Source organism: Mirounga angustirostris, unplaced genomic scaffold (genome assembly GCF_029215605.1).
Source record: "Mirounga angustirostris isolate CCGP_5_RB_7025 unplaced genomic scaffold, mMirAng1.0.hap1 SCAF_3, whole genome shotgun sequence".
In the NCBI taxonomy this organism is placed as follows: domain Eukaryota; kingdom Metazoa; phylum Chordata; class Mammalia; order Carnivora; family Phocidae; genus Mirounga; species Mirounga angustirostris.
The window spans coordinates 11939039-11964881 of record NW_026991711.1 but is presented as its reverse complement, the minus strand read 5'-3'; the positions used below and the strand labels follow the sequence as shown (position 1 = coordinate 11964881).

Sequence of the window (25843 nt, the reverse complement as noted above, 5' to 3'; positions counted from 1 at the left end):
ACTCACCAAAAAGAAAAAAAAAAAGGAAAATAAAAGGTAGAGTCGTGAAGCCGAGTGTCTAATGAAGAATCAGTGCGAGTGTGTGTCCAGATGATTCTCCTCATTGCTGTTGCCTACCTAGTCATGGCGGGAATGTGCGTGTGCAGTCCTGGAGCTAGTTTCTTGAGATTGGACGTAGATGGAGCTCCTGAACCTGGGCTACCACCTCACACCCAGTGCCCAGGGACTCACCGAGTCACTGCAACAGTGAGACTGGGGTGGTTTTAGAGCAAAGAAGGGAGCTTCTGGCCACCCAGAGGAGCTGGAGTAATCCCTGTGGGACAGAACTGAGCTGTCCTACACCGCAGATATTTCCTAAGCAGAAAAGTGGGAAGGACATTTCTGTTGGAAGAATAACTTGTGTCAGTGAATAGTTAAAAGTCTAATATGCCCAGGGAGCGTCTTAGGGGGTTAAGGTGGGGGGAGGGACAGACAGGTCAGAGGAAGGGGGCCGAGGACAGGTATGGGAAGCTACACTAATAAGAAAGAATTGGAGGGCTTTGCTATTTCATGTTCATATTTACATTTCCTCTTTGGATCTGGGGAGCCTGTGGAAGGATGGGTTTTAAACAGGCATGTGACATGATCAGAGTTGTGTTTTGTGTGTCAACAGTGTTAAAAGACAGATTAGAAAGAAACAAGACTTTAATGAGAAAGACACTTGTGACTTTTGGATATGTCAAGTTGAAGGTATCAAACTGAGTTTCATCACGAGGGGAGGGACAGGCAGACAGTTTGGGAACTCACTTCAATTTCATAATTGATGCCGGAGAAGGGCTTGTGATGATGCAAGGAGACACCGGAGCAAGAAGAAGAGCCTCTAGTGGAGCCTCGGAGAGGGTAGAAGACGAGTGGCAGGAGAAATCTGGGGGACCAGCAAGAACAGGCTTTAAGGCAGGGGGAAGAAGGGGTTTGAGGACGGGAAGGCAGGGGTGGTAAGGGTATCAAATGCTATGGTGATACAGTTGGACAGTGGGAGATGAGCCTTTGGGATGTGACCATGGTGAATGATGTATGTTGCTTTTGTCACAGTCTCTTTCATTAGATTTAAGTCATTCATGGAAAGAAAACATAGCAGCAACTTTAGATTTTCTCACAGTGCCTGACAATTTATTAGTAGTTGCTGAACCACTTTGCAATCATTTTAGGAGCGTCAATAAGTATTAGATAATTCGAGTTTTCATAAAAATTTTATCTATAAGTACAAATTATTTCCAATGTGATGCACATATAGAAACCAACTTATATATCTGAGACCATGCTTTCAGACAGAAATAAAATTATAAGCAGTGTTACTTCAATAATATATATTTGCTATTGGTATTTTAAATTGAGTATAATACTATAGTGATTTTTTTTTTTATTTATTTGCATAGCCTGGCACCTGTGTTTGCTCTCTTTGTACCATTTTATTGCTCCATACCAAGAATCCAAGTGGCACAAATTCTGGGCCCGTTGTCCATCACAAACAAGACATTGATTTATATATTGGGACTGCAGGTACAGTATGGACTTTTATGTTCACGTTTCTTTAACCAGATCTTTTTTTTTGGGGGGGGGGCTCTCTTTCTCATTTGATCTCCTTGAAAGCAATGGTTTTTTCCCCATAAGTTTGGCTTTATGATCTATATCAAATGTTCAAAGGAAGTGTTACAGAACAAGAACATCAAGGTATATAAAGTACTAGAATACTTTCATAGTCTTTAGAAATCTGATAAGAGCTTTCACTGTAATTTGTCTCAGTGGAAAATATTTTAATTGCATTGTGCAATTCTGTGTAAGTACTTTTTAAAAAATCACAGTATGAAGTAGAAACAAATGGGAACAGTTGAAAGGTAGAAAGTGGAAAATCACTGTCAAGATTAATTTATTGAGTACAGTGTCACAAATAAAGCTCTGACGAAGAGAGCAGGTAAGCCTTATCCACTCTGTCATTCCTGTGCTGCATGGCACATGGGCACCCTCACCCTTTACTGGATGGTTTGATACGAAGACCGTTAAGAGTTCTTACTGTTTGACGTAAATTGAAAAAGGTTGTGTTCCAATCGGAGGGGTAGACGAACCATGAGAGACGATGGACTCTGAAAAACAAACTGAGGGTTCTAGAGGGGAGGGGGGTGGGAGGATGGGTTAGCCTGGTGGTGGGTATTGAGGAGGGCACATTCTGCGTGGAGCACTGGGTGTTGTGCACAAACAATGAATCGTGGAACACTTCATCTAAAACTAATGATGTATGGGGATTAACAGAAGAATAAAAAAAAAAAAAAGAATATATGTGCTCTAAAAAAAAAAGAAAGAAAGAAAAAGGTTGTGTTCACCAGTACCCAGTGCCATTGACCTATCTCTGCTGGGTTCCAGGCCAAGTGACAGGAGATACATGATTTTCATTTTCTACCTGTAATACTTGTCACTTTCCTTTCACTCTCAGAGCTTTTGATGTGAACTTCTATTCTGTCGTTTGCTGTGGTACCATGTGTAGCTTGGCCTTTTGATCCACTGTCAATACTCATAACATTCCTTATCCCACACATATCAAACCGGATACTAGGGTCTCTGTCAAATACCCTCCTCCCTCCCCTTTTAACCTTTGGTATTTCCTCCAATTTGTCTCGTGTGCTGTCAGGTGTTATCAATGGCTCATCTGGGGTGGGTGTTTCCTCGCCACTTTACAGCTGTGTTTCATGCAATGTTTATTCTTCATCTCTCAACCTGCATGCCGTTAACTCTCCCTTATCCTTCCTAGTGTTCATATCACCTAATAGCCCCTTTCTGCAGTTTATTCTTATTACTAGGATTTGCTGTGGCATGTTTACTTTTTAAAAAGGTGTTACAGCAGAAGGCAGAATGCAGCGGTAGAAGAATCCTCTGGACGGGGGGCAGGACACCCAAGTTCTAGTTCTAGCGTGGCGCCCACTAGGCTGGGACTTGGGTCAAGTTATGGAAGGCCCCTGAGCCTCATGTTGACCCTATAGTTCCTTCCAGCTCTAAAGTTACAGAGCTTTAGAGGATGAAAAGTGTTGTTTTATTAATTATGACATAGGAATTCAGTGGAGCATTGTGGAAAATCTTTGGCGCCAAGTGGATTTTGGTTTGATAACTTGCTCTGGTAGTTATTTGCTTTGTTACTTTTCTGAGCTCCCATTTGCCCATCTATAAAGTGATAATAATAATGTGTATCTTACAAGGTCATTTGAAGGGTTAGAGATAATAGTGTTGGTTGTTTAGGATAAGCCCAACAGAGAGTAAGAACTAAGTCAGTTGGTTCTTATTATTAATTAATAATTTATGTCTCTATAGCTGCCCCTATTGGTTTTTCTGAGATTATGAATATTATTTATTTATTACTTATCAATTTATTAATTATTTACTGGTGAGGTAGAAGCTGGTATCAGAAAGTGGAGGTGGAGATGCCTCATTGGCTTCTTGATAACATCTAAAGTCCTTAGCCTGAATGGCACTCAGGGTTCTTTTTGCCTATCTAGGACCTACTCCCAACCCTCCCCACCTTGAAGTGAATGTGAACCCCATATTCTCAAAGTTTCTCTTCTTTCCCCACCTCCCTCCTCCCTGGACCTTCATGCATGTTTCTGTGCGTTTCTGCTCCTGCATAACAACTTTGTGAAGCCAGGGACATTGGATGAATGAATGAATGAATGAATCAGGGAGGGAATGAGTGAATGATTGAATTATTTTAATCATTATCAGAGGAACAAAAATGTTTGTGAAGGTATCACATGGCTTGAGAGACAGTCATGGAATGCCCTGTGCTAGGGGCTGTGGAAGATGAAATGAGAGGTAGCACCTGTCCTCAAGGAGCCCAGCAGTGAGAAAAAAACATACACACTGTTAAAGCATGAGCAGACACAGTTGGGACCAAGTGTGCAATAAGGTGAGGGACTTAAGAGTCCAAAGGAAATAATTTTTTATTGAAGAAATTAATGATATGCTCTTCCTCCTTGTGTAGGAAACATGGAGGTCATGAGCACTGGGCTGTGGAGCCAGACCACTTGGGTACACTCCCAGCTCCATCACCCGCCAGCTCTCTGATCGTGAGCAAATTGCTTAACCTCTTAGTTTTCTGGCTAAAATAGAGTTCATAATAGAACTTACTTTGTAGGGGGTTTAGGAGGATTCCGTAAGTTCAATATATGAAAAGCGTTAAGATCACTGCTTGCTTGGCGTATAGTAAGTGTTAGGAAAGTGTTAGCTGAAAACAAACAAAAACAAAACAAAACAACAAAAAGAAAGTGTTAGCTATTTTATTATTCCTTGTATTTTTAGAATAAGACTACAGAAAACTATTTTTCCACATAATTCTCATCCTTGTTATTTTCAGAGTCGTTTATACTCAACAAGCATCCATGCTAGATAAAAGGATTGATTTTTTTATTTAAATTCAATTGATTAACATATAGTGTATTATTAGTTTCAGAGGTAGAGTTCAGTGATTCATCAGATGTATGTAACACCCAGTGCTCATTACATCACATTCCCTCCTTAATGCCCATCACCCTTTTATCCCATCCCTCCACCCCCTTCCCTCCAGCAACCCTCAGTTTGTTTCTTACGGTTAATAGTGTCTTATGATTTGTCTCACTGTCCAATTATGTCTTGTTTTATTTTTCCCTCCCTTCCTATATGCTCTCTGTTTTGTTTCTTGAATTCCACAAATGAGTGAAATCATATAATTGTCTTTCTGTGATTGATTTATTTTGCTTAGTATAATACCCTCTATAGTTCCATCCACGTCATTGCATATGGCAAGATTTCATTTTTTTGCAAATGGCATATCAGATAAAGGGCTAGTATCCAAAATCTATAAAGAACTTATCAAACTCAACACCCAAAGAACAAATAATCATACACACACACACACACACACACACACACTATGGAATATTATGCAGCCATCAAAAAATGAAATCTTGCCATTTGCAATGATGTGGATGGAACTAGAGGGTACTACGCTAAGCGAAATAAGTCAACCAGAGAAAGACAAATACCATATGATTTCACTGATATGTGGAATTTGAGGAACAAGTCAGAGGATCACAGGGGAAGAGAGGAAAAAATGAAACAAGACAAAACCAGAGAGGGAGACAAACCATAAGAGACTCTTAATCTCAGCAAACAAACTGAGGGTTGCTGGAGTGGAGGGTGGTGGGAGGGATGGGGTGGCTGGGCGATGGGCACTGGGGAGGGTGTGTGTTGTGGTGAGCGCTGTGAATTGTGTAAGACTGATGAATCACAGACCTGTACCCCTGAAACAAATGATACATTATATGTTAATAATAGTAATAAAAGATTTCATTTTTTGACAGCTGAGTAATATTCCATTGTGTGTGTGTGTGTGTGTGTGTGTGTGTGTATATATATATATACACACACACACACACCACATCTTCTTTAAAAAAGATTAAATTTTAGATCAAGGGATTAAATTTAAATTTGCAACCAGTGCTCCTTTCTACATGAGGTAGCACTAAGAACAAAATTTGTTAGCCTCCTTTTTACCTGTGCTTTGTCATCTCTTACCTTTGTATCTGCCTTCTTTTTTTTTTTTTTTTAAAGATTTTTTATTTATTTATTTGAGAGAGAGAGAATGAGAGACAGAGAGCATGAGAGGGAGGAGGGTCAGAGGGAGAAGCAGACTCCCTGCTGAGCAGGGAGCCCGATGCGGGACTCGATCCAGGGACTCCAGGATCATGACCTGAGCCGAAGGCAGTCGCTCAACCAACTGAGCCACCCAGGCGCCCTGTATCTGCCTTCTTTTTACGGATCTTTTTTTATGTATCCTTGATAAATGTGCAGAACTTTGAGGTTTTCATCTAGCATAGTATCTGCAGTTAACCTCTGGTCCTGCTTCTTTCTATAGGAGCAGAGTCCTTATACTCCCGATCTAAAGATCTAAATATAAATAGACAGTAGGCTCTAGATCTTTTCTTTCTTTCAGGAACACTTTGAATGTCTTATAGCCTTTTTTTTTTTTTTTTTTTTTTTTTTACCCTAAGCACAAGTCTCATATGTAAATGATTTAGAAAACAAAGGGAGAGATTTTATGAAACCTAATTACTTCTGCATTAATTAACTTTGATATCATTACTTAGTTTGCTAAGTAACTGAATTAGTGAACTTCTCTGAGTACACTGGAATGAGAGTAACAACAGTTAAGCAGAATAGCACTGGACATGGCCCTGCAAGGTTGCAGAAGTCTGCTTAGCTAAATTTAGAGTCACAGTGATGAGAAATTAAAATGAGAGAATTATATAAACTACTGTTACTTGTCATTGCTCAACACCAAGCATGGGACAGTGACTGCATATTTTGTATGTTGTTGATTGTAATAATTTCTTTGTATGTGGTATTTTACTTTGTTTAAATCAATTAATGTCCATTTGTAAAGAAGAATATGCTTGAATTTCACTTATTTTTCTTTGCACAGGAGTGGGCCAGGTTCAACCAGTCTATTTTCAGCTATGGAAAGGCTGAGAGCTTGATTAAAAAAAGAAAAAAATAATATATTATTTTCTTTTGGGTGACAGAATTGATATTAATTAATTTTGTACTTGTTTATATTAAGAGATATATAATTAATACTTCAATGGTTATCACTGTAGTTATATAAAACAAAAGTATGCTGTGACTGGTGGTTGAATTTCATTTTTAGTTGCTTTTTTTTTTTTTTTCTTTTATAGCTTTTCACCTCTGGTTCCTACATCTGGATTGTAGCCATAAGTGGACTTGTAAGTGTGATTTCCCCTCCCCCTACTCTCTCTCTTTTCTGAAGCAACTTTAGGAAAAATGTCATGTTTGGATTTGGGTCACATTCAGTTGTCTCCAACTTTCTTTTAACCATCTCAGTTCTATCTCAGTGCTACTCCTTTATTAATGCAAAGTTTGTCTCAGTTTTCAAGGTAATTTTAATGAAAGTTTTAGCTGAGTTTCTTGTCAGTGTTTTTAAAAATTACCTTAATAGTCGAACTCATGGTAAGAAAAAAATGACCAAAAAAAATGAAGTTGGATTTACTAAAAATAACGAGAGATGTTCTACTTGTTTTGTAAAGAGACATTGTCATGCAAGGGGAAAAATAAGGCAAAATGGAAAGTCAGGTGGACTGGAACTGGCAGGAGAATCATCGGGTGTGTGGCCAGGGAAGGCAGCAGGGATGAGCTGAAGGGCTGGGCAGCATCTTCACCCGTGTGCTAGAATGTCTTCATCCCACCCATCCCCCCACTGCTCTTTTAAGTTTAATTTAATTTAATTATTATAAGCATTTGTGTTAAACTCTAATGAGTGTATGAGATATTTGAAAAGAAATCTAGAACATGAAGTTGAGCTTTTTCATTTATGACTTAAATTTGCACTCCCAAATTTATATAAAAATACGTTTATAATTAGTGTGTATGGAATATAGTTGTAATTTCTTCCTTGGGAAAGACTAAGAAAATTGCAGAAGGGATTCATGGTGTTGTGTATAATCTCCCAGGGGAAGGATTTGGAAATAACTGTACCCTCCCCTGCAGACATTGTAAGTGAGTTACCATGATTTATTCTTGCTTCCTGGTGAGTGGGATTGGGACCCCTGTATCGTTAGTTTAGGCCTGCTCACTTCTCTCCTTTCTTTATGTGCTCTGTGTAGTTTCTTTTCTGTGTTCATTCTTTTCGTATACAACTTAGTCCTTCATTCCCCAAGCTGCCAGTCCACATTCTGATCAGATACCTGATTGGCCTTCAGGACCACAGAGCTGACCTCCGTTATGTGGTCTTCACACTATGCAAGCCACTTGGTGTTCCTAAGACTTTGTAGTGACTTGGTGACAGTGTGGGGTCAGATCGAGTCTGTGGGGCACTGTCACCAGGCTCTCCCCAGCCTAATCTCCTCCCACTTCAGCTGCCAGCTTGATTAACAGCTACTTCACTAAATAGATAGCTCATTGCTTTCATAATGAGAGCAGTATGACTGTCTACTATTTCTCTCATGATACCTTTTGTTTCCCTTAGCAATGAATGGTCTTGAGCCCCATTTTGGATATTTTCCTAAAGCATTCAAGAATTTGAGAAGTACCAGACTATATTTCACTGTGTTCATTTATTGTTGATTGATTGGCTGTTATTATCCAAACCCTTCTTTAATAATTCATATGTGACATTTGTTTTAAGACATTTCATCTTATTTCTCTATTTTCAGACTCCTGGTTGTAAATTAAGTGCTTGCTATCACCTTAGAAAGTTTCATTTTGTGACATTCAATGCTCTAGAATTGGAGGTTGCATTTTTTTCATCTCTTTGTAGTCTTTTTAAAATCTAAAATATGCATGTTGTGGTCACATTATTTTCCAGTACACATGCTTAACAGGTAGGTGCTTGTTTAAAATTTTTTTTTTCTTTTTTTTTAAATTTATTTTTATTCTTCTGTTAATCCCCATACATTACATCATTAGTTTTAGATGAAGTATTCCATGATTCATTGTTTGTGCACAACACCCCGTGCTCCTTGCAGAATGTGCCCTCCTCAATACCCACCACCAGGCCAACCCATCCTCCCACCCCCCTCCCCTCTAGAATCCTGTTTGTTTTTCAGAGTCCATCGTCTCTCATGGTTCGTCTACCCCTCCGATTTCCCCCGCTTCATTCTTCCCCTCCCGCTACCTTCTTCTTTTTTTTTTTCTTGACATATATTGCATTATTTGTTTCAGAGGTACAGATCTGAGATTCAACAGTCTTGCACAATTCACAGCGCTTACCAGAGCACATACCCTCCCCAGTGTCTATCACCCAGTCACCCCATCCCTCCACCCCACCCCCCACTCCAACAACACTCAGTTTGTTTCCTGCGATTAAGAATTCCTCATATCAGTGAGATCATATGATACATGTCTTTCTCTGTTTGACTTATTTCACTCAACATAATACCCTCCAGTTCCATGCACATCGTTGCAAATGGCAAGATCTCATTCCTTTTGATGGCTGCATAATATTCCATTGTATATATATACCACATCTTCTTTATCCATTCATCTGTCGATGGACATCTTGGCTCTTTCCACAGTTTGGCTATTGTGGACATTGCTGCTATAAACATCAGGGTGCACGTACCCCTTCGGATCCCTACTTTTGTATCTTTCGGGTAAATACCCAGTAGTGCAATTGCTGGATCATATGGTAGCTCTATTTTCAACTTTTTGAGGAACCTCCATACAGTTTTCCAGAGTGGCTGCACCAGCTTGCATTCCCACCAACAGTGTAGGAGGGTTCCCCTTTCTCCGCATCCCCGCCAACATCTGTCGTTTCCTGACTTGTTAATTTTAGCCATTCTGACTGGTGTGAGGTGGTATCTCACTGAGGTTTTGATTTGGATTTCCCTGATGCTGAGCGATGTTGAGCACTTTTTCATGTGTCTGTTGGCCGTTTGGATGTCTTCTTTGGAAAAATGTCTGTTCATGTCTTCTGCCCATTTCTTGATTGGATTCTTTGTTCTTTGGGTGTTGAGTTTGATGAGTTCTTTATAGATTATGGATACTAGCCCTTTATCTGATATGTCATTTGCAAATATCTTCTCCCATTCTGTCGGTTGTCTTTTGGTTTTGTTGACTGTTTCCTTTGCTTTGCAAAAGCTTTTTATCTTGGTGAAGTCCCAATAGTTCATTTTTGCCCTTGCTTCCCTTGCCTTTGGCGATGTTTCTAGGAAGAAGTTGCTTCGGCTGAGGTCAAAGAGGTTGCTGCCTGTGTTCTCCTTTAGAATTTTAATGGACTCCTGTCTCACATTTAGGTCTTTCAACCATTTTGAGTCGATTTTTGTGTGTGGTGTAAGGAAATGGTCCAGTTTCATTCTTCTGCATGTGGCTATCCAATTTTCCCAACACCATTTGTTGAAGAGACTGTCTTTGTTCCATTGGACATTCTTTCCTGCTTTGTTGAAGATTAGTTGACCATAGAGTTGAGGGTCCATTTCTGGGCTCTCTATTCTGTTCCATTGAGCTATGTGTCTGTTTTTGTGCCAGTACCATACTGTCTTGATGATGACAGCTTTGTAATAGAGCTTGAAGTCTGGAATTGTGATGCCGCCGGCTTTGCTTTTCTTTTTCAACATTCCTCTGGCTATGCGGGGTCTTTTCTGGTTCCATACAAATTTTAGGATTATTTGTTCCATTTCTTTGAAAAAAGTGGATGGTATTTTGATGGGGATTGCATTGAATGTGTAGATTGCTCTAGGTAGCATTGACATCTTCACAATATTTGTTCTTCCAATCCATGAGCATGGAACGTTTTTCCATTTCTTTGTGTCTTCCTCAATTTCTTTCATGAGTATTTTATAGTTTTCTGAGTACAGATCCTTTGTCTCTTTGGTTAGATTTATTCCTAGGTATCTTATGGTTTTGGGTGCAATTGTAAATGGGATCGACTCCTTAATTTCTCTTTCTTCTGTCTTGTTGTTGGTGTATAGGAATGCCACTGACTTCTGTGCATTGATTTTATATCCTGCCACTTTGCTGAATTCCTGTATGAGTTCTAGCAGTTTTGGGGTGGAGTCTTTTGGGTTTTCCACATAAAGTATCATATCATCTGCAAAGAGTGAGAGTTTGACTTCTTCTTTGCCGATTTGGATGCCTTTGATTTCTTTTTGTTGTCTGATTGCTGTGGCTAGGACTTCCAATACTATGTTGAATAGCAGTGGTGATAGTGGACATCCCTGCCGCGTTCCTGACCTTAGGGGGAAAGCTCTCAGTTTTTCCCCATTGAGAATAATATTCGCTGTAGGTTTTTCATAGATGGCTTTTATGATATTGAGGTATGTACCCTCTATCCCTATACTCTGAAGAGTTTTGATCAAGAAAGGATGCTGTACTTTGTCAAAAGCTTTTTCTGCATCTATTGAGAGGATCATATGATTCTTGTTCTTTCTTTTATTAATGTATTGTATCACATTGATTGATTTGCGGATGTTGAACCAACCTTGCAGCCCAGGGATAAATCCCACTTGGTCATGGTGAATAATCCTTTTAATGTACTGTTGAATCCTATTGGCTAGTATTTTGGTGAGAGTTTTTGCATCCATGTTCATCAGGGATATTGGTCTGTAATTCTCCTTTTTGATGGGGTCTTTGTCTGGTTTGGGGATCAAGGTAATGGTGGCCTCATAAAATGAGTTTGGAAGTTTTCCTTCCATTTCTATTTTTTGGAACAGTTTCAGAAGAATAGGTATTAATTCTTCTTGAAATGTTTGGTAGAATTCCCCTGGGAAGCCATCTGGCCCTGGGCTTTTGTTTTTTGGGAGATTTTTGATGACTGCTTCAATTTCCTTAGTGGTTATAGGTCTGTTCAGGTTTTCTATTTCATCCTGGTTCGGTTTTGGTAGTTGATACATCTCTAGGAATGCATCCATCTCTTCCAGGTTATCTAATTTGCTGGCATAGAGTTGCTCATAATATGTTCTTATAATTGTTTGTATTTCTTTGGTGTTGGTTGTGATCTCTCCTCTTTCATTCATGATTTTGTTGATTTGGGTCATTTCTCTTCTCTTTTTGATAAGTCTGGCCAGGGGTTTATCAATCTTGTTAATTCTTTCAAAGAACCAGCTCCTAGTTTCATTGATCTGTTCTACTGTTCTTTTAGTTTCTATTTCATTGATTTCTGCTCTGATCTTTATTATTTCTCTTCTCCTGCTGGGTTTAGGCTTTATTTGCTGTTCTTTCTCCAGCTCCTTTAGGTGTAGGGTTAGGTTGTGTACTTGAGACCTTTCTTGTTTCTTGAGAAAGGCTTGTATTGCTATATACTTTCCTCTTAGGACTGCCTTTGCTGCATCCCAAAGATTTTGAACAGTTGTGTTTTCATTTTCATTGGTTTCCATATATTTTTTTAATTCTTCTTTAATTTCCTGGTTGACCCATTCATTCTTCAGTAGGATGCTCTTTAGCCTCCATGTATTTGAGTTCTTTCCGACTTTCCTCTTGTGATTGAGTTCTAGTTTCAAAGCATTGTGGTCTGAAAATAGGCAGGAAATGATCCCAATCTTTTGGTACTGGTTGAGACCTGATTTATGACCTAGGATGTGATCTATTCTGGAGAATGTCCCATGGGCACTAGAGAAGAATGTGTATTCCGTTGCTTTGGGGTGGAATGTTCTGAATATGTCTGTGAAGTCCATTTGGTCCAGTGTGTCATTTAAAGTCTTTATTTCCTTGTTGATCTTTTGCTTAGACGATCTGTCCATTTCAGTGAGGGGGATGTTAAAGTCCCCCACTATTATTGTATTGTTGTCGATGTGTTTCTTTGCTTTTGTTATTAATTGCCTTATATAATTGGCTGCTCCCATGTTAGGGGCATAGATATTTACAATTGTTAGATCTTCTTGTTGGGTAGACCCTTTAAGTAGGATATAGTGTCCTTCCTCATCTCTTATTACAGTCTTTGGTTTAAAATCTAATTTGTCTGATATAAGGATTGCCACCCCAGCTTTCTTTTGGTGTCCATTAGCATGGTAAATTGTTTTCCACCCCCTCACTTTCAATCTGGGGGTGTCTTTGGGTCTAAAATGAGTCTCTTGCAGACAGCATATCGATGTGTCTTGTTTTTTAATCCAGTCTGTTAGCCTGTGTCTTTTGATTGGGGCATTTAGCCCATTTACATTTAGGGTAACTATTGAAAGATAGGAATTTAGTGCCATTGTATTGCCTGTCAGGTGACTGTTACCATATATTGTCTGTGTTCCTTTCTGGTCTATGTTGCTTTTAGGCTCTCTCTTTGCTTAGAGGACCCCTTTCAAGATTTCCTGTAGGGCTGGTTTTGTGTTTGCAAATTCCTTTAGTTTTTGTTTGTCCTGGAAGCTTTTTATCTCTCCTTCTATTTTCAATGACAGCCTAGCTGGATATAGTATTCTTGGCTGCATATTTTTCTCATTTAGTGCTCTGAATATATCCTGCCAGTCCTTTCTGGCCTGCCAGGTCTCTGTGGATAGGTCTGTTGCCAATCTAATGTTTCTACCCTTGTAGGTTACATATCTCTTCTCCCGAGCTGCTTTCAGGATTTTCTCTTTGTCTCTGAGACTCGTAAGTTTTACTATTAGATGTCGGGGAGTTGACCTATTTTTATTGATTTTGAGAGGGGTTCTCTGTGCTTCCTGGATTTTCATGCCTGTTTCTTTCCCCAAATTAGGGAAGTTCTCTGCTGTAATTTGCTCCATTATACCTTCTGCCCCTCTCTCTCTTTCTTCTTCTTCTGGGATCCCAATTATTCTAATGTTGTTTCGTCTTATGGTATCGCTTATCTCTCGAATTCTGCCCTCGTGATCCAGTAGTTGTTTATCTCTTTTTTTCTCAGCTTCTTTATTTTCCATCATTTCATCTTCTATATTACTGATTCTCTCTTCTGCCTCATTTATTCTAGCACTTAGCGCCCCCATTTTTGATTGCACCTCATTAATAGCCTTTTTGATTTCTACTTGGTTGGATTTTAGCTCTTTTACTTCTCCAGAAAGGGTTTCTCTAATAACTTCCATATTTTTTTTCAAGCCCAGCTAGTATCTTTAAAGTGATGATTCTGAACTCTAGATCTGACATCGTACTAATGTCTGTATTGAGTAGGTCCCTGGCAGTCGGTACTACCTCTTGTTCTTTTTGTTGAGGTGATTTTTTCCGTCTTGTCATTATGTGCAGAGGAGAATAGATTAATGAGAGAACAAAATGCTAGCAGAATAACCACGTCCCCAGAAAATATACTCTAAACAAATCAGAAAAGACCTGAAGCAGTGGAATAAGAAAGGGAAAGAGAGAAAAAAGAAAAAGATAAAGATAAAAAGAAACAAACAAAACAAAACAACAACAACAACAAAAAAACCAGAATGTGATCAAATATGATCAGGCTGGTATATAGATCAGTGCCACACACTAGATTTGGGGTGTATTTTGGTCTTTTAGAAGAAAGTGCCTCCCAAAATTTTAAAGAAAGAAAAACTTATATATGTACAAAAATAAGGGTTGATATGATGAAGGGATGGAATATGACTGTAAAAATGGAAATTATAAAAAATTTTATAAAAGGAATTGATAAGAAGTTGTTTGAAAAAAGAAAGAAGAGGATTTAAAAAAGAAAAAAGAAAAAGAAAAAAAAAGGGAGAGGATGTGATCAGGCAGGGGAATAGAAAACACCATATACTAGAGATTTAGGGTATATTTTAATCTGTTAGAAGAAACTATCTCAAAATTTTAAAGAGAGAACAACATATATATAAGCCAAAAATATGGGTAACTACTATGAAGGGATAGAATATGACTCTAAAAATGAAAAATAAAAATGTTTTTTTTAAAAAAAGGGATTGATAAGATGTTGGTTGAAAAAGGGAAAAAGAAAAATTCAAAAAGAAATAAAAAGACAAAAAGACAGTTAAAAAAAATTAACTTTAAAAGACTAAAGAATCATGGTAAAAAAGCCGTGAATTCTATGTGCAGTAGTCCCCTAGCGCTGGAGTTCTGCCGTTCTCATTGATCGGTAAACTTGGTCTTGGCCGGCTGTTCCCGCTGATCTTCTGGGGAGGGGCCTGTTGCCGTGGTTCCCAAATGTCTCTGCCGGAGGCGGAAGTGCCCCGCCCTTGCCCCCTCCCGGCTAAGTCATCTGCTCGGGTTTGCTCTCCGGGGCTTTGTTCCCTGCGAGCTTTCCGTACAGCTTTGGAGGCGGAGAGTGAAAATGGCGGCCTCCCAATCTCCGCCCGGAGGAGCCGAGAACTCGGGGCCCCGCTCCTCAGTGCGCCCCCAGAGAAAAGCCGGCAGTCACTCCCGTCTCCCCGGTCTCCGGCCGCACTCCGTGCTCGCCCGGCCTGCGACCGCGCGCCTCTATCTCCGGCACCCAACCCCGTGTGGAGTCTCCAAACCCAGCAGATCCCTGCGGTGCCCTCCCGCGCGGCTCCTCCCGGGGGAGGAAGGTGAGTCTCCCCGGATCTGCCGCTTGTGGGGTCCCTGCTGGAGGAGCAGGGGCCCGACTGTGCCGCGGATCCCGGTTTATGGCCACCCTGAGCTGAGAGCCCGCGCCTCAGCTCCGTCTCTGCAGCCGGCTTCCCTGCTCCGTTACCTGGGAGCTCTGCCGCACTCAGGCACCCCCGGTCTTTCTGTGACCCCGAGGGTCCCGAGACCACACTGTCCCGCGAGGGTTCCACCCCCCCCCCCCCCCCCCCCCCCCCCCCTCCACCCCCTGCTTAACCACTGGAGCGACGTCCCTCAGCGGAGCAGACTTTTAAAAGTTCCGATTTTGTGCTCCGCGACTCTATCACTTGCCAGTAGCTGCTGATGGAGGCTCCCTCCCCCGCCGTCTATCCTCCCGAATATCGCCTCGGATTCACTTCTCCGCACGTCCTACCTTCCAGAAAGTGGTCGCTTTTCTGATGAGAGAGTTGTTGCTCTTCTTTTCTTCGATCTCCTGTTGAGTTTGTAGGTGTTCAGAGTGGTTTGATCCCTATCCAGCTGAATTCCTGAGAGGAGACGAAATCCAGGTCTCCTCATCCGCCATCTTGCTCCTGAAATCTTTTTTTGCTTTTTTTTAATTTAAATTTTTATTTGAATTACATTATAGTTAACATACAGTGTTATATTAGTTTCAAGTGTCTTGTCATGATGAGCACTGGGTGATGTATATGGAATTTTTGAATTTTTTTTTAAGAACCATTAGTGTAACGATTTTTTATTTTAGAGAGGGGTAGGGCAGAGGGAAAGGGATAGAGAGAATCTTAAGCAGGCTCTACGCCCACCGTGGAGCCCAACATGGGACCCGATCTCACGACCCTGAGATCATGCTCTGAGTGGAAATCAAGAGTCAGATGCTTAACTGACTGAGGCACCCAAGCACCCCAATAACAAATTTTTTTTTTTTAAGATTTTTTATTTATTTATTTGACAGAGATACAGTGAGAGAGGGAACACAAGCAGGGGGAGTGGGAGAGGGAGAAGCAAGCTTCCCGCCGAGCAGGGAGCCCGATGTGGGACTCGATCCCAGGACCCCGGGATCATGACCTGAGCCGAAGGCAGTCGCTTAACCGACTGAGCCACCCAGGCGCCCCCAATAACAAATTTTTAACATAAAAATCCCTTGTTTGATAAGAGTAAGTAGAATTGCACAGTATTTGGAATATAATTCCCAGAATTTATCTGGGAATTTAGTATTTAAATAATCCCCCCATTAATGAATTCCTCTGAGCCAATTGAAATTTCACTTTTTACAGTGATTAATTCAGCCAACATTGACCTACTGTGAACACAAATCTGATCAATCTTCATATCGGTTTGGTTATTCATTATTATTCTACCATAATTGGATGATACTATATTTACTTACAGTGATTAATATCAGTGATAATCATAGCCAGTTTTCCTTTATGCTATACAATAACGTTGGTGCTTGTTTTGAATTTAATGAATATTTTATTTCTGACTTTTTCCAGAAAACCATGTTTTTAAATGAAATATTTAATATAGTACACTTTAAGGATAATTATAAAGGAGGATATTAAAATTATTTGTGAATGTTCGGTTTACACACTTCTGATTATAGAATCAGAGTCTGAGATCCACAAAGCCACAACTTGTCCCAGATGTCTGTTGCTCAACGTTGACTTCTCCTCTCCCCATATATATCAAGTGACTTCCCTTTTTTTAATGCTAAATAAAATACTAAAAAGAAAATAAAAATTCTTACTATCAAAAAGAAGTGCACAGATGGTATTCAGTGTTCCGGGGGAATGTTAGGAAACCTAATGAAATTTCACCTTTTGGCATTGAAATCAATAGTTCTCCTGACATACTGTGTGTGTTAAGGAAGTGATTTTATTTCAATCTGGCAATTACGTGTTTTTTAAGAGAAAGAGCTTTTTTTAAAAAAAAGACATTTGTGTAAAACATAAGTCATGTGCATCTGCTGTCATAGAAACCACAAACTTGACTCATGCTTTTCTGGAAAGCTGCCAACTTCGGATTTATTTTATTTAGTAATCGGTGGATTGATTTTGGTTAAGCTAGTTTTTCTCTCTCCTTGTGTCACTTATTCTTCCATGATTATAAATGTTTCTGAATATATAACTTTAAAATACCTCACTGATTAGGACACCTGAGTGGCTCAGTCAGTTAAGCGTCTGCTTTCGGCTCAGGTCATGATCCCAGGGTCCTAGGATTGAGCCCCGCATTGGGCTCCCTGCTCGGCGGGGAGTCTGCTTCTCCCTCTGCTCCCCGTGCCCGCCCCCCGTACTCTCTCACTCTCTCTCTCAAATAAGTGAATAAAATATTTTTTAAAAATAATAAAATACCTCACTGGTTGAAAGGAGAGAGGTTGATAGATGATAGTCAGGACAGTAGTTCTAGATAGGAGCCCACTTTCTGTGTTCAGTAATGTCAGAGAAGAATGAGGACTAAATTTTTTTCCCAGGTTGAGAGGGGGAAGGTGTGTAGCTTACCAGGGGCAATACTAAGTTAGTTGCCTACGACAGCTGTCCCTCTTCAGTTCCGTTTTGTGATCCATGAGAGATTCTACCTGCTGCCCAGAAAAGGTAAGGGGCATTCAGATTTACTTAAAGATTCCTTTGAGATTATTTACATGTATCACTGATATGTGTTTTATGTTATGTCATTCCTCCTTTGGCAATTCTGGTTTTTAATACCACCATTCAATATTTAAAATATGACTGTTTCAGTGAAAGACCACAAAATTGTAATTGGAAAGCTTGGCGACAGGGCCAAGGGAAATGTCTCAATTTAAGCATGAACTTTCGAAGATGTTCATATCTACCTGCTTCTGCTATCCTCTCATTATCATGTTTGACTGTTCTCAGTGTCTTTGGTAAGAGACCTTCAAAAATCAGGGGCACTCTTCACATAGTCACAAGTTCTCTCATCTTGTTACACATTAATACTTCTTTTCCATAAAGAATGTGTTTACTTACTGAACTTTATTTAAGTTCTTTTTGGGATTCTGCAGAGAGCCTGCAGGCTATCCATATCCCTGCACTTCTTCATTTTCTGCCATTTTATGAATCATAGTAGTGAATCATTACCACTGGGATGTACCCTAATTCTCGAAAGTTGAAGTCTCGAGCCTGAGCTGATTCTGGGATGATTAAAACAGAAAGAGCCTGCTTTTGCCAATTTTCTTTTTACAATTCACATATTTATCATTTGGTCTTCTTTCAAGCTATTTGGGGGCGAGTTAACAGACAGGCCTGTATTTCTCAGGCTCTAGGCTTCTCCCTTTGAACTCCCCTTCTCAGCCTACCCATTTCCTGCATTCATTCCCTGGTCTGTACAATATATCAGACTGCGATTATCTCATGATCAAGCAACCTTAATGTGAAAAAAAAAAAATCTGTCCTACCCAATAACAAGATTAGAAACATAGACTGACACCAGATTATTTAGGAGTCTGAATGTAGTTTGAGTTTGTATTTTTTTCTGTAGGCAGTGGGGTTCTTTAAAGCTTTTTAAACAAAAAACTTCACGACAGTGGGAGATTATAGTTTTATTAGGGTTTATAAATCATAAAAAAGAGGAAGGGAAAAGTGAGCAATCTTGTAAGAGTCAGGATGCCTCATTTGTGGGCTGTGATTGCTTTTTTTTCTTCCATCCACAATAGTTTTAAGGAAAAAATATAAAACATTGTCTTACGGTAACTGTAAAAGAAAAAGCATCAAGCAGAACCTTATGTTGTTTGGCTTCCCAAGTCATGGTGTAACATTAAGGGGAAAGCTTATGGAACTAGCATAATTTGTGGAAATCCAACTTCTGTGGAGTAAGTTTTAGAGCCCTGAATGAGAATGGTGTGTTGGGTCCTCTGGTTCTTCCCCTGCTTTTCATGTCTTTTTCTTCTCTCCATGCTTCCTTTTCCTTTTTCTTTCTTCCTTTACATTTCTTCTCTGGATTGACCAAAAAACAGTACAGTAGAGTGGGTCAGAGAACTCATCTGAAGCCCGAGGTTTTCAGTTGAACTTCAGGGATTAAGATTAGTTCCAGTGGTTGATTGACATGACAGATGTAATAGGAAGTTAAGGCTGGTTAGAGCTGTGAGGTTGGAAGACCACTTGTAGTAGTGCGAAGACAACAGTGACTTCCCAGAAAACAGCCAGATATGGAGGGTGCTTTCACCTTCTTACAGTCAACGTGGCGTTTATCATTCTGACACCCAGTGTAGTGCTTATCGGTCCATCACACATCACACACACACATTTTCTCTCTCATATGGATCTGTTCGTTCCTTCTCTCTTAGCCCCCTTTCCTTCCCATCCTCTCTCTGCCCCCATCTCCCATCCCGACCACAGGTAGACAGGACCTACTGAAAGAAGCCTTCTGTCCTCTGCCATGGCATGACAGTTGTAACTCAGTCCAGGGCTGACAGGACAAATGTCCTATTAGACAGGTATCCACAGAGGAGGAGTGACCAGTAGACTTTAGTTTTTGCATGTTCAGTGCAGAATAAATGAAATTATTATTATTGCCAGTGTCTTGATAAGGCTGTCACAGAAGTGCCTTATAAAATACAGGTGTAAAATTTTTATTGCTGCAACTTATCTTTTACCTATAGGTAAAAACCTAGCCTCTTTTCATTTTTTTTTTTTTAAGATTTTATTTATTTATTTGAAAGAGAGTGAGAGTGAGAGAACATGAGCAGGGGGAGGGGCAGAGGGAGAGGGAGAAGCAGACTCCGTGCTGAGCACAGAGCCTGACGTGGGGCTCGATCCCTGGACGCTGAAGGCAGACGCTTAACAGACTGAGCCACCCAGGCGCCCTCCTAGCCTCTTTTCAAAGCCTTTCAAAATTTGGCTTCTTCACGTACCAATCTAATCCCTGTGTACCATATACTTCAGGGATACCGACTAAGTTTGACTCTTTCTGAACATCTTGTCCTTTCTCAGGATTCTGTGCCATTGTCCAATCACTAATTTTTCTTTAACAAACATGTGGCACTTACTATGTACCATGCACCTGTGGTAGATGATGTTATTTGTTCAAATATTTTTGTTTGTTCAGAGTATTTGCTGCCCCTCTCTACCACGGGCCTCCCTGCAGCGCCTCTGCGTGATCTGTTACCATCAGGCTTGACTCTGTGACTTACATTGGCCACTAAAACATGAGCAGCAGCGATGGGTGCTTCTCAGGCAGGAGTTTTAAGAGCCGTTGCACGGTTCCACTCTTCCTCTGTTCCCTTTGCCATGAGAAAAGCATGTGCTAGATAGAAGCTACTCTTTCAGCCCAGGCCTCGGAATGAAGGAGACACATGGAGCATAGCTGTGGCCAGCACGTAAGATGAGTGAGAAATCAGTGTTGGCTTTAAGCAGCTGAAATTTGGATCACTTGTTGCCGCAGAATAGCCTAGAGAAAGCCAACTAATACAGCTCTTTTCTAAGCACTTTATAAATATGATCTTATTTAGCACTTATAAAAACCTGGGGACTATTATCCCCATTTTATAGATGAAACTAAGGCACAGAGGATTAAGTAATTTGCTAAGAATACAAGCTAATAAGTAGTAAAGACAATTCAAATGCAGGTCTCCTAGCATTATAGTGTTTATGCTCTTAAGAGGTAGATTTGTATAACCACATGCAGTTTCTTCCAGCATATCCCTCCTTTCACCATTAGATCTCTTCTTTTCCTAGCAAAATCTTACTTATTTAAGTCCTGACTCTGAAACTTTTCTGACTCAGCCCTGTCTTTCATTTTAGGAATTATATACTATTCTTTATAATCCCCAGTGCCTAGCCAATGTCTGACATTTCATCTACATTTTATAAATAATTATGGAGTTTCAAAATTCTCTATTCACAAAATTCACAAAATAGTAATTTCGGTGCTACAAAACACTGTAATACTTTGTGATTATCCAGGTGCTTTCAGTGTGTACTGTCTTACTAGGTTCTTGACACAATTTCTACCATGGTAGAGAAACTGGGCTTCCCATTTTAAAGATTTCAAAGATGGGGTGGCTAAAGTTCAGATTGCACAACTGATCTATGATGTCACCAGGACCAAAGGCCAGGCGGTCTGGTCCCAGTCCATGGGTCCAGTGCCTCCCACTGTACCTTTCAAGGTGCTCATCCATGTCTCTTTCAACCACAAGGCACATACAAAGCTATTCTGAGATCTTCCCTCAACTACACCACTAAGATGAGAGGCCCTGTTCATCATAAATGTGGACAGGATTCTGGAGGGAGATCCTGGATATGAAGAAATTTTAAAAGTACCCAGAGGTGCCGAAAGACACATCTCAACTTTCTGTAGCCTTTGTTATGAATTTTGTGGGCTGACCAGTATCCAAGAAAACATTATCCCATTGACAGCCTCTAGGACCCGCCTGATGTGAAGAATCCAGCACATAGCTATACTTGCTCTTCTAGGAACAAGATATTTAACTGGTCCTCCATATAATGGATTAAAAATGCAGCTCAGTCCCCACCTTTCGACAAACAGTTCATTGCCTTGTGTTTCTCGCATTATCATGTACAAGAAAATGAAATAAAAAATGGCCTTGAAAAAGTTTAAAAGGATGATTTAAAATATAGTAACCTGGTTCAGTAGTGCTGCTGGTCAAAGAAAGAAAGATAAGGATGAGGTTACCAAGAAAACACTCATACTTTTACATTTTAGATGGTCACTGGTAGATTATCATGACCGTTGCAGCACAGAATGTTTTCCCACAGGGTCTTCACACTGTTTTCCTATCAAGAGATGGAAGATCTTCAGTCAGTTTTGGTTATCTCTTTAAACTGTTTTTTGGTGGTTTTTTTGTTTTTGTTTTTTTGTTTTTTAATAGAGGCATCCAGTGCTCCTTCGTCTTTGGGACTGGTTGTGTTGGTATTTCTCTTCTATTTTGATAACCTTTGGGAAAGGACAATGCCTGTGATTTTAAAGATTTTATTTATTTATTTGACAGAGAGATAGAGAGAACAAGTAGGCAGAGAGGCAGGCAGAGGGAGAGGGAGAAGCAGGCTCCCCACTGAGCAGGGAGCCCGATGCGGGGCTCGATCCCAGGACCCTGGGATCATGACCTGAGCCGAAGGCAGCCGCTTAACCGACTGAGCCACCCAGGCGCCCCAATGCCTGTGATTTTAAATTTAGTAATTATAAACAGTGGCACAGTTTATTATCAAAAAGTTCTCCATGTTAGCTGGGAACATTTTCAAGGTATTAGAAGTTTTTGTTGCTGAAGATTGTTTTTAGTCTGCTAAAGTCCACCTCTTTTATAAAATAGAAAAGATTTATGTATCTACAGATGTCTAGATCTTTCTAGATCTTCACATTCCTTTCTTAGGAAAACTTTTTTTCCTTTTATTTAGTAAAGTGTTATTTATATACAATAAAATTCAACAGTGAACATAGTGGACATAGGTTTCTACTTCTCTCTGGTGAATACCTAGGAGGAGAATTGCTGGGTCATATGATAGATGTATGTTTAACATCATAAAGTAATACAATATGATTCTACCAAGTGGCTGTACCATTTTCCATTTCCACCATCAATACATGAGTTCCAGTCAGTCCACATCCTTCCTTACACTAGCCTTGTCAGTCATTTTTAACTTTAGTCATTCTAGTTGGCATGTAGTGATACCTTGTAGCTTTATTTTGCATTTCTCTAATGCCTAGTGGTTCGAACATCTTTTCTTGTGCCTGCTGGCCATTTGTATAGCTTCCTTTGTGAGGTATTTGTTCAGATATTTTACATACTTTTTCATTGGGTTACAAATTTGTCTTATTATTGAGTTAAAGGAATTATTTTTATATTCTGGACATAAGCCCTTTGTTGGATATTTTTGTAAAAAAGTTATCTGAGTCTGTGGCTTGCCTCCTTGTTTTCTTAACTATGTCTTTCAGTGAACAAAAGTTTTTAATCTTGATTAATTCAGTTTTCAATTTTTAAAATAGTTTCTGCTTTTGATGTCTAATTTAAGAAATCTTTGCTAATCCAGTGCCACAAAGATTTTATTCTGTATTTTCTTCTAGAATGTAATAGTTTTTGCTATTACATTTAAGTCTAAGATCCCATCTGAATAATCCTTGTGAGGTAAGGATTGAGATTTATTTTCTTTCTACAGATATCTAGCATCATTCCATCATCATTTATTGAAGAGACTCATTGCTCCTTTCATTACCTTGGCACCTTTGTCGAAAATCAGCTGACTAGTGTGGGCCTATTTCGTGACTTTCTTTTACATCCCAGTGATTTACATGTCTCTCCTTATGCCAGCACCGTACTGTCTTAAGTACTTTTGCTTTATGTTAAGTTGAAATCGGGTAGTGTAAGTTTTCCAATATTGTTCTTTTTTTCAAAACAGGCTTAGCTATTTTTGAAACATTGACTTTCTATATGCATTTTTAAATCAGCTTATAATTTCTTCCAAAAAAAAAAAAAAGGAGTTAAGATTTTATTTGGGATTCCATTGAAACTATAGCCCAATTGGGGAGAATTGCCATTGTGATGATTTTAAAATATGCCCACAAATCCTTTTATAATTCAAGAAATGGAGTTTAATTTCCCCTCCTAGAGTGTAAGCTATACTTAGCAATTCACTATGGCAGAGATGATGGTGTGTGACTCCAAAGAGCAGGTCATAAAAGGCACAGATGCTTCCATCTTGCTCCCTCTCAGATCATTTGTTCTGGGGGAAACCAGCTGCCATGTCCCAAGGACAGGGAAGCAGCGATATGGAGAGGTCCACATGGCAGTGTGTCAGCAGTAACTTGCCAGTTGTTTTTTGAGCCACCTTGGAAGCTGATCCTCTAGTTCGTCTAGTCCAGTCAAGCTTCACATGAGCGAAGGTAGGCTGATACCTTGACTACAGCCTGGTGAAAGACCATGAAGAGCAGCCACCCAACAAAGCTGCCATCAGATTTCTGACCCTTTATATAAACTGTGTGTATAACCAGTGCTTATTGTTTTAAGCCACTAAGTTTTGAGTAATTTGTTATTCAATAATAGATAACTAATATAAGCATTTTAATAATATTGGGTCTTCCAATCCATGAACATGGTGTATTTCCACATTTATTTATCAAGTCTTTAATTTCCCTTTACAGTTTTTAAATTTTCAGTGTATGGGCCTTGCATTTCTTTTATTAAATATATTCCTCAGTATTTGTGGGTTTTGATAGTATTTTAAGTGGAGTTGTTTTTATAGTTTTTATCCCAATTGTTTGTTGCTGGTATATAATGCAGTTAATCTATGTATATTGCTACTGTGTCCTGCCATTTTGCTATTTTTGTTTATAATTTTTGGTAGCTTTTTTGTGGATTCCTTAGGGTTTTCTAATGATCATGTCCTCAGGAAATACGTTTTGTTTATATGTTTTACTTTTTTCTATTCTGTGCCTATTTTTTTTCCTTACGGCACTAGCTAAGACCTCTAATACAATGTTAAATACAAGTGGATATCCTTGTCTTGTTCTTGCCTAAGAAAGCATTGAGTTTTTCACCTTTGAGTCCATAAGTGCATAAGTCATTCTACATCTTCACATTTATTTTTATTTTGTTATTTTTAGAACAGTGTAAGAAACAAGTTTCAATATAAGCCTATTTTCTCTTTAATCTTAGTTTCTTGAATCAGTTTATGAAAGTGAATATAATTTTAAAGGGAGATGGTCTCCTTGTTAAAAGGAATACTAAAAAGTATTTACATTTACACACCTGATTAAGGCTTTTTCCATGTGCTAGAGACGCTAGCTGTCTCCTTGTGTATCTTTTCCTTAGTAGCAGAACTTTCATCTTATTTGGGGCAGGAGTGCCTCCAACTAAAAGATCACATTTCCTTTGCGTCTAGATATAGCCATCACACTAAATCCTGGCATCCTGTCCAGTGAGCTGTAAACCCACATATTGGTGGGACTTCTGGTAAGGCTCCTTAAAGTAGCCTTTTGTCCTTCGGACCTTCTTTATTGTCTTCCCTCTGCTGCCTGGAATGCAGCTAAGATGGTTAGAGCTTTTATAACATGAGGGAGAATAAACTTTGGTTGTATTTAAGCCATTTGTTATTCATAGTTTTCTGCTTTACGCACTTAACCTGATAATCCTGATACATGATTTTCCAAAAGGAAAAGTTTAGAGTAGCCTCCTAAAAAATAATCTGTGATCAGTCTAATTAATTTTGTCCTTATTCCAGTGTAACCTCCCAAGAATCAGGATATCCAGTGCTTTAATTAGATAATTCAAGATGATAGTAAAAGATGAGAGCTATAGGAAGTTCATCTGAATCATTTTTGCACTTAACAAAGAACGAGATTGCAAGACTCTTTCAATGAGTGCTAAAGCCACATGATTCTATCTGTTATGAAAAGAATAATCATTTCATAATTAATCACAAATGGCAGAAATAACTTTAGGCATCTCTAATTTGCATACATAGTCTCTGGGTGGGAAAAAAAAAAGTAATTCCGAAGTTTCTTCTTTCTTTCTTTAGCATTTTTAGTGAAGAAAAGGAATATGTAAATGTAAGGTCTTAACGAGCAAGGATTTTCTTTGTTTTGCTCCCTGCTATACCCCAGCATTTAGAACACAGCCTGGCACATGATAAATGTTGAGTAAGTATATGTTGAAAGAATAAACATTGGGTGAAAAGCCTCAGTCTGGTTTCCTAGGGACTTGAGTACATATGAAGTCTGTATGATAGGGATGTTTGTTCCCTTGGCTTATCCCTGTCTTGCCGAGGCAGCACTTTCTCCCCTTGGGTTTATCCTATTGTCGTATTAGGTGATAGGTTTCTGAATGTTGGCACCATGGTTTCCAGGACCCTGGCAGTGCAGTTTGGCATGCAGATTTTTGTTCAGCCACACTTGCCTGCACAAAGAC

General features: G+C 39.5%; 1 protein-coding gene across 1 annotated transcript in view; it reads left to right on the top strand.

The window, feature by feature from the left end:
- The window catches only part of UBAC2 (UBA domain containing 2), a 185984-nt gene that overhangs the window by 110946 nt on the left and 49195 nt on the right, over window positions 1-25843 (top strand). The window contains exons 5-6 of the mRNA XM_064585933.1: window positions 1416-1539; window positions 6735-6782. Of these exons, the coding sequence (XP_064442003.1) occupies window positions 1416-1539; window positions 6735-6782 (172 nt within the window). The remainder of the gene's footprint in view (window positions 1-1415; window positions 1540-6734; window positions 6783-25843) is intronic.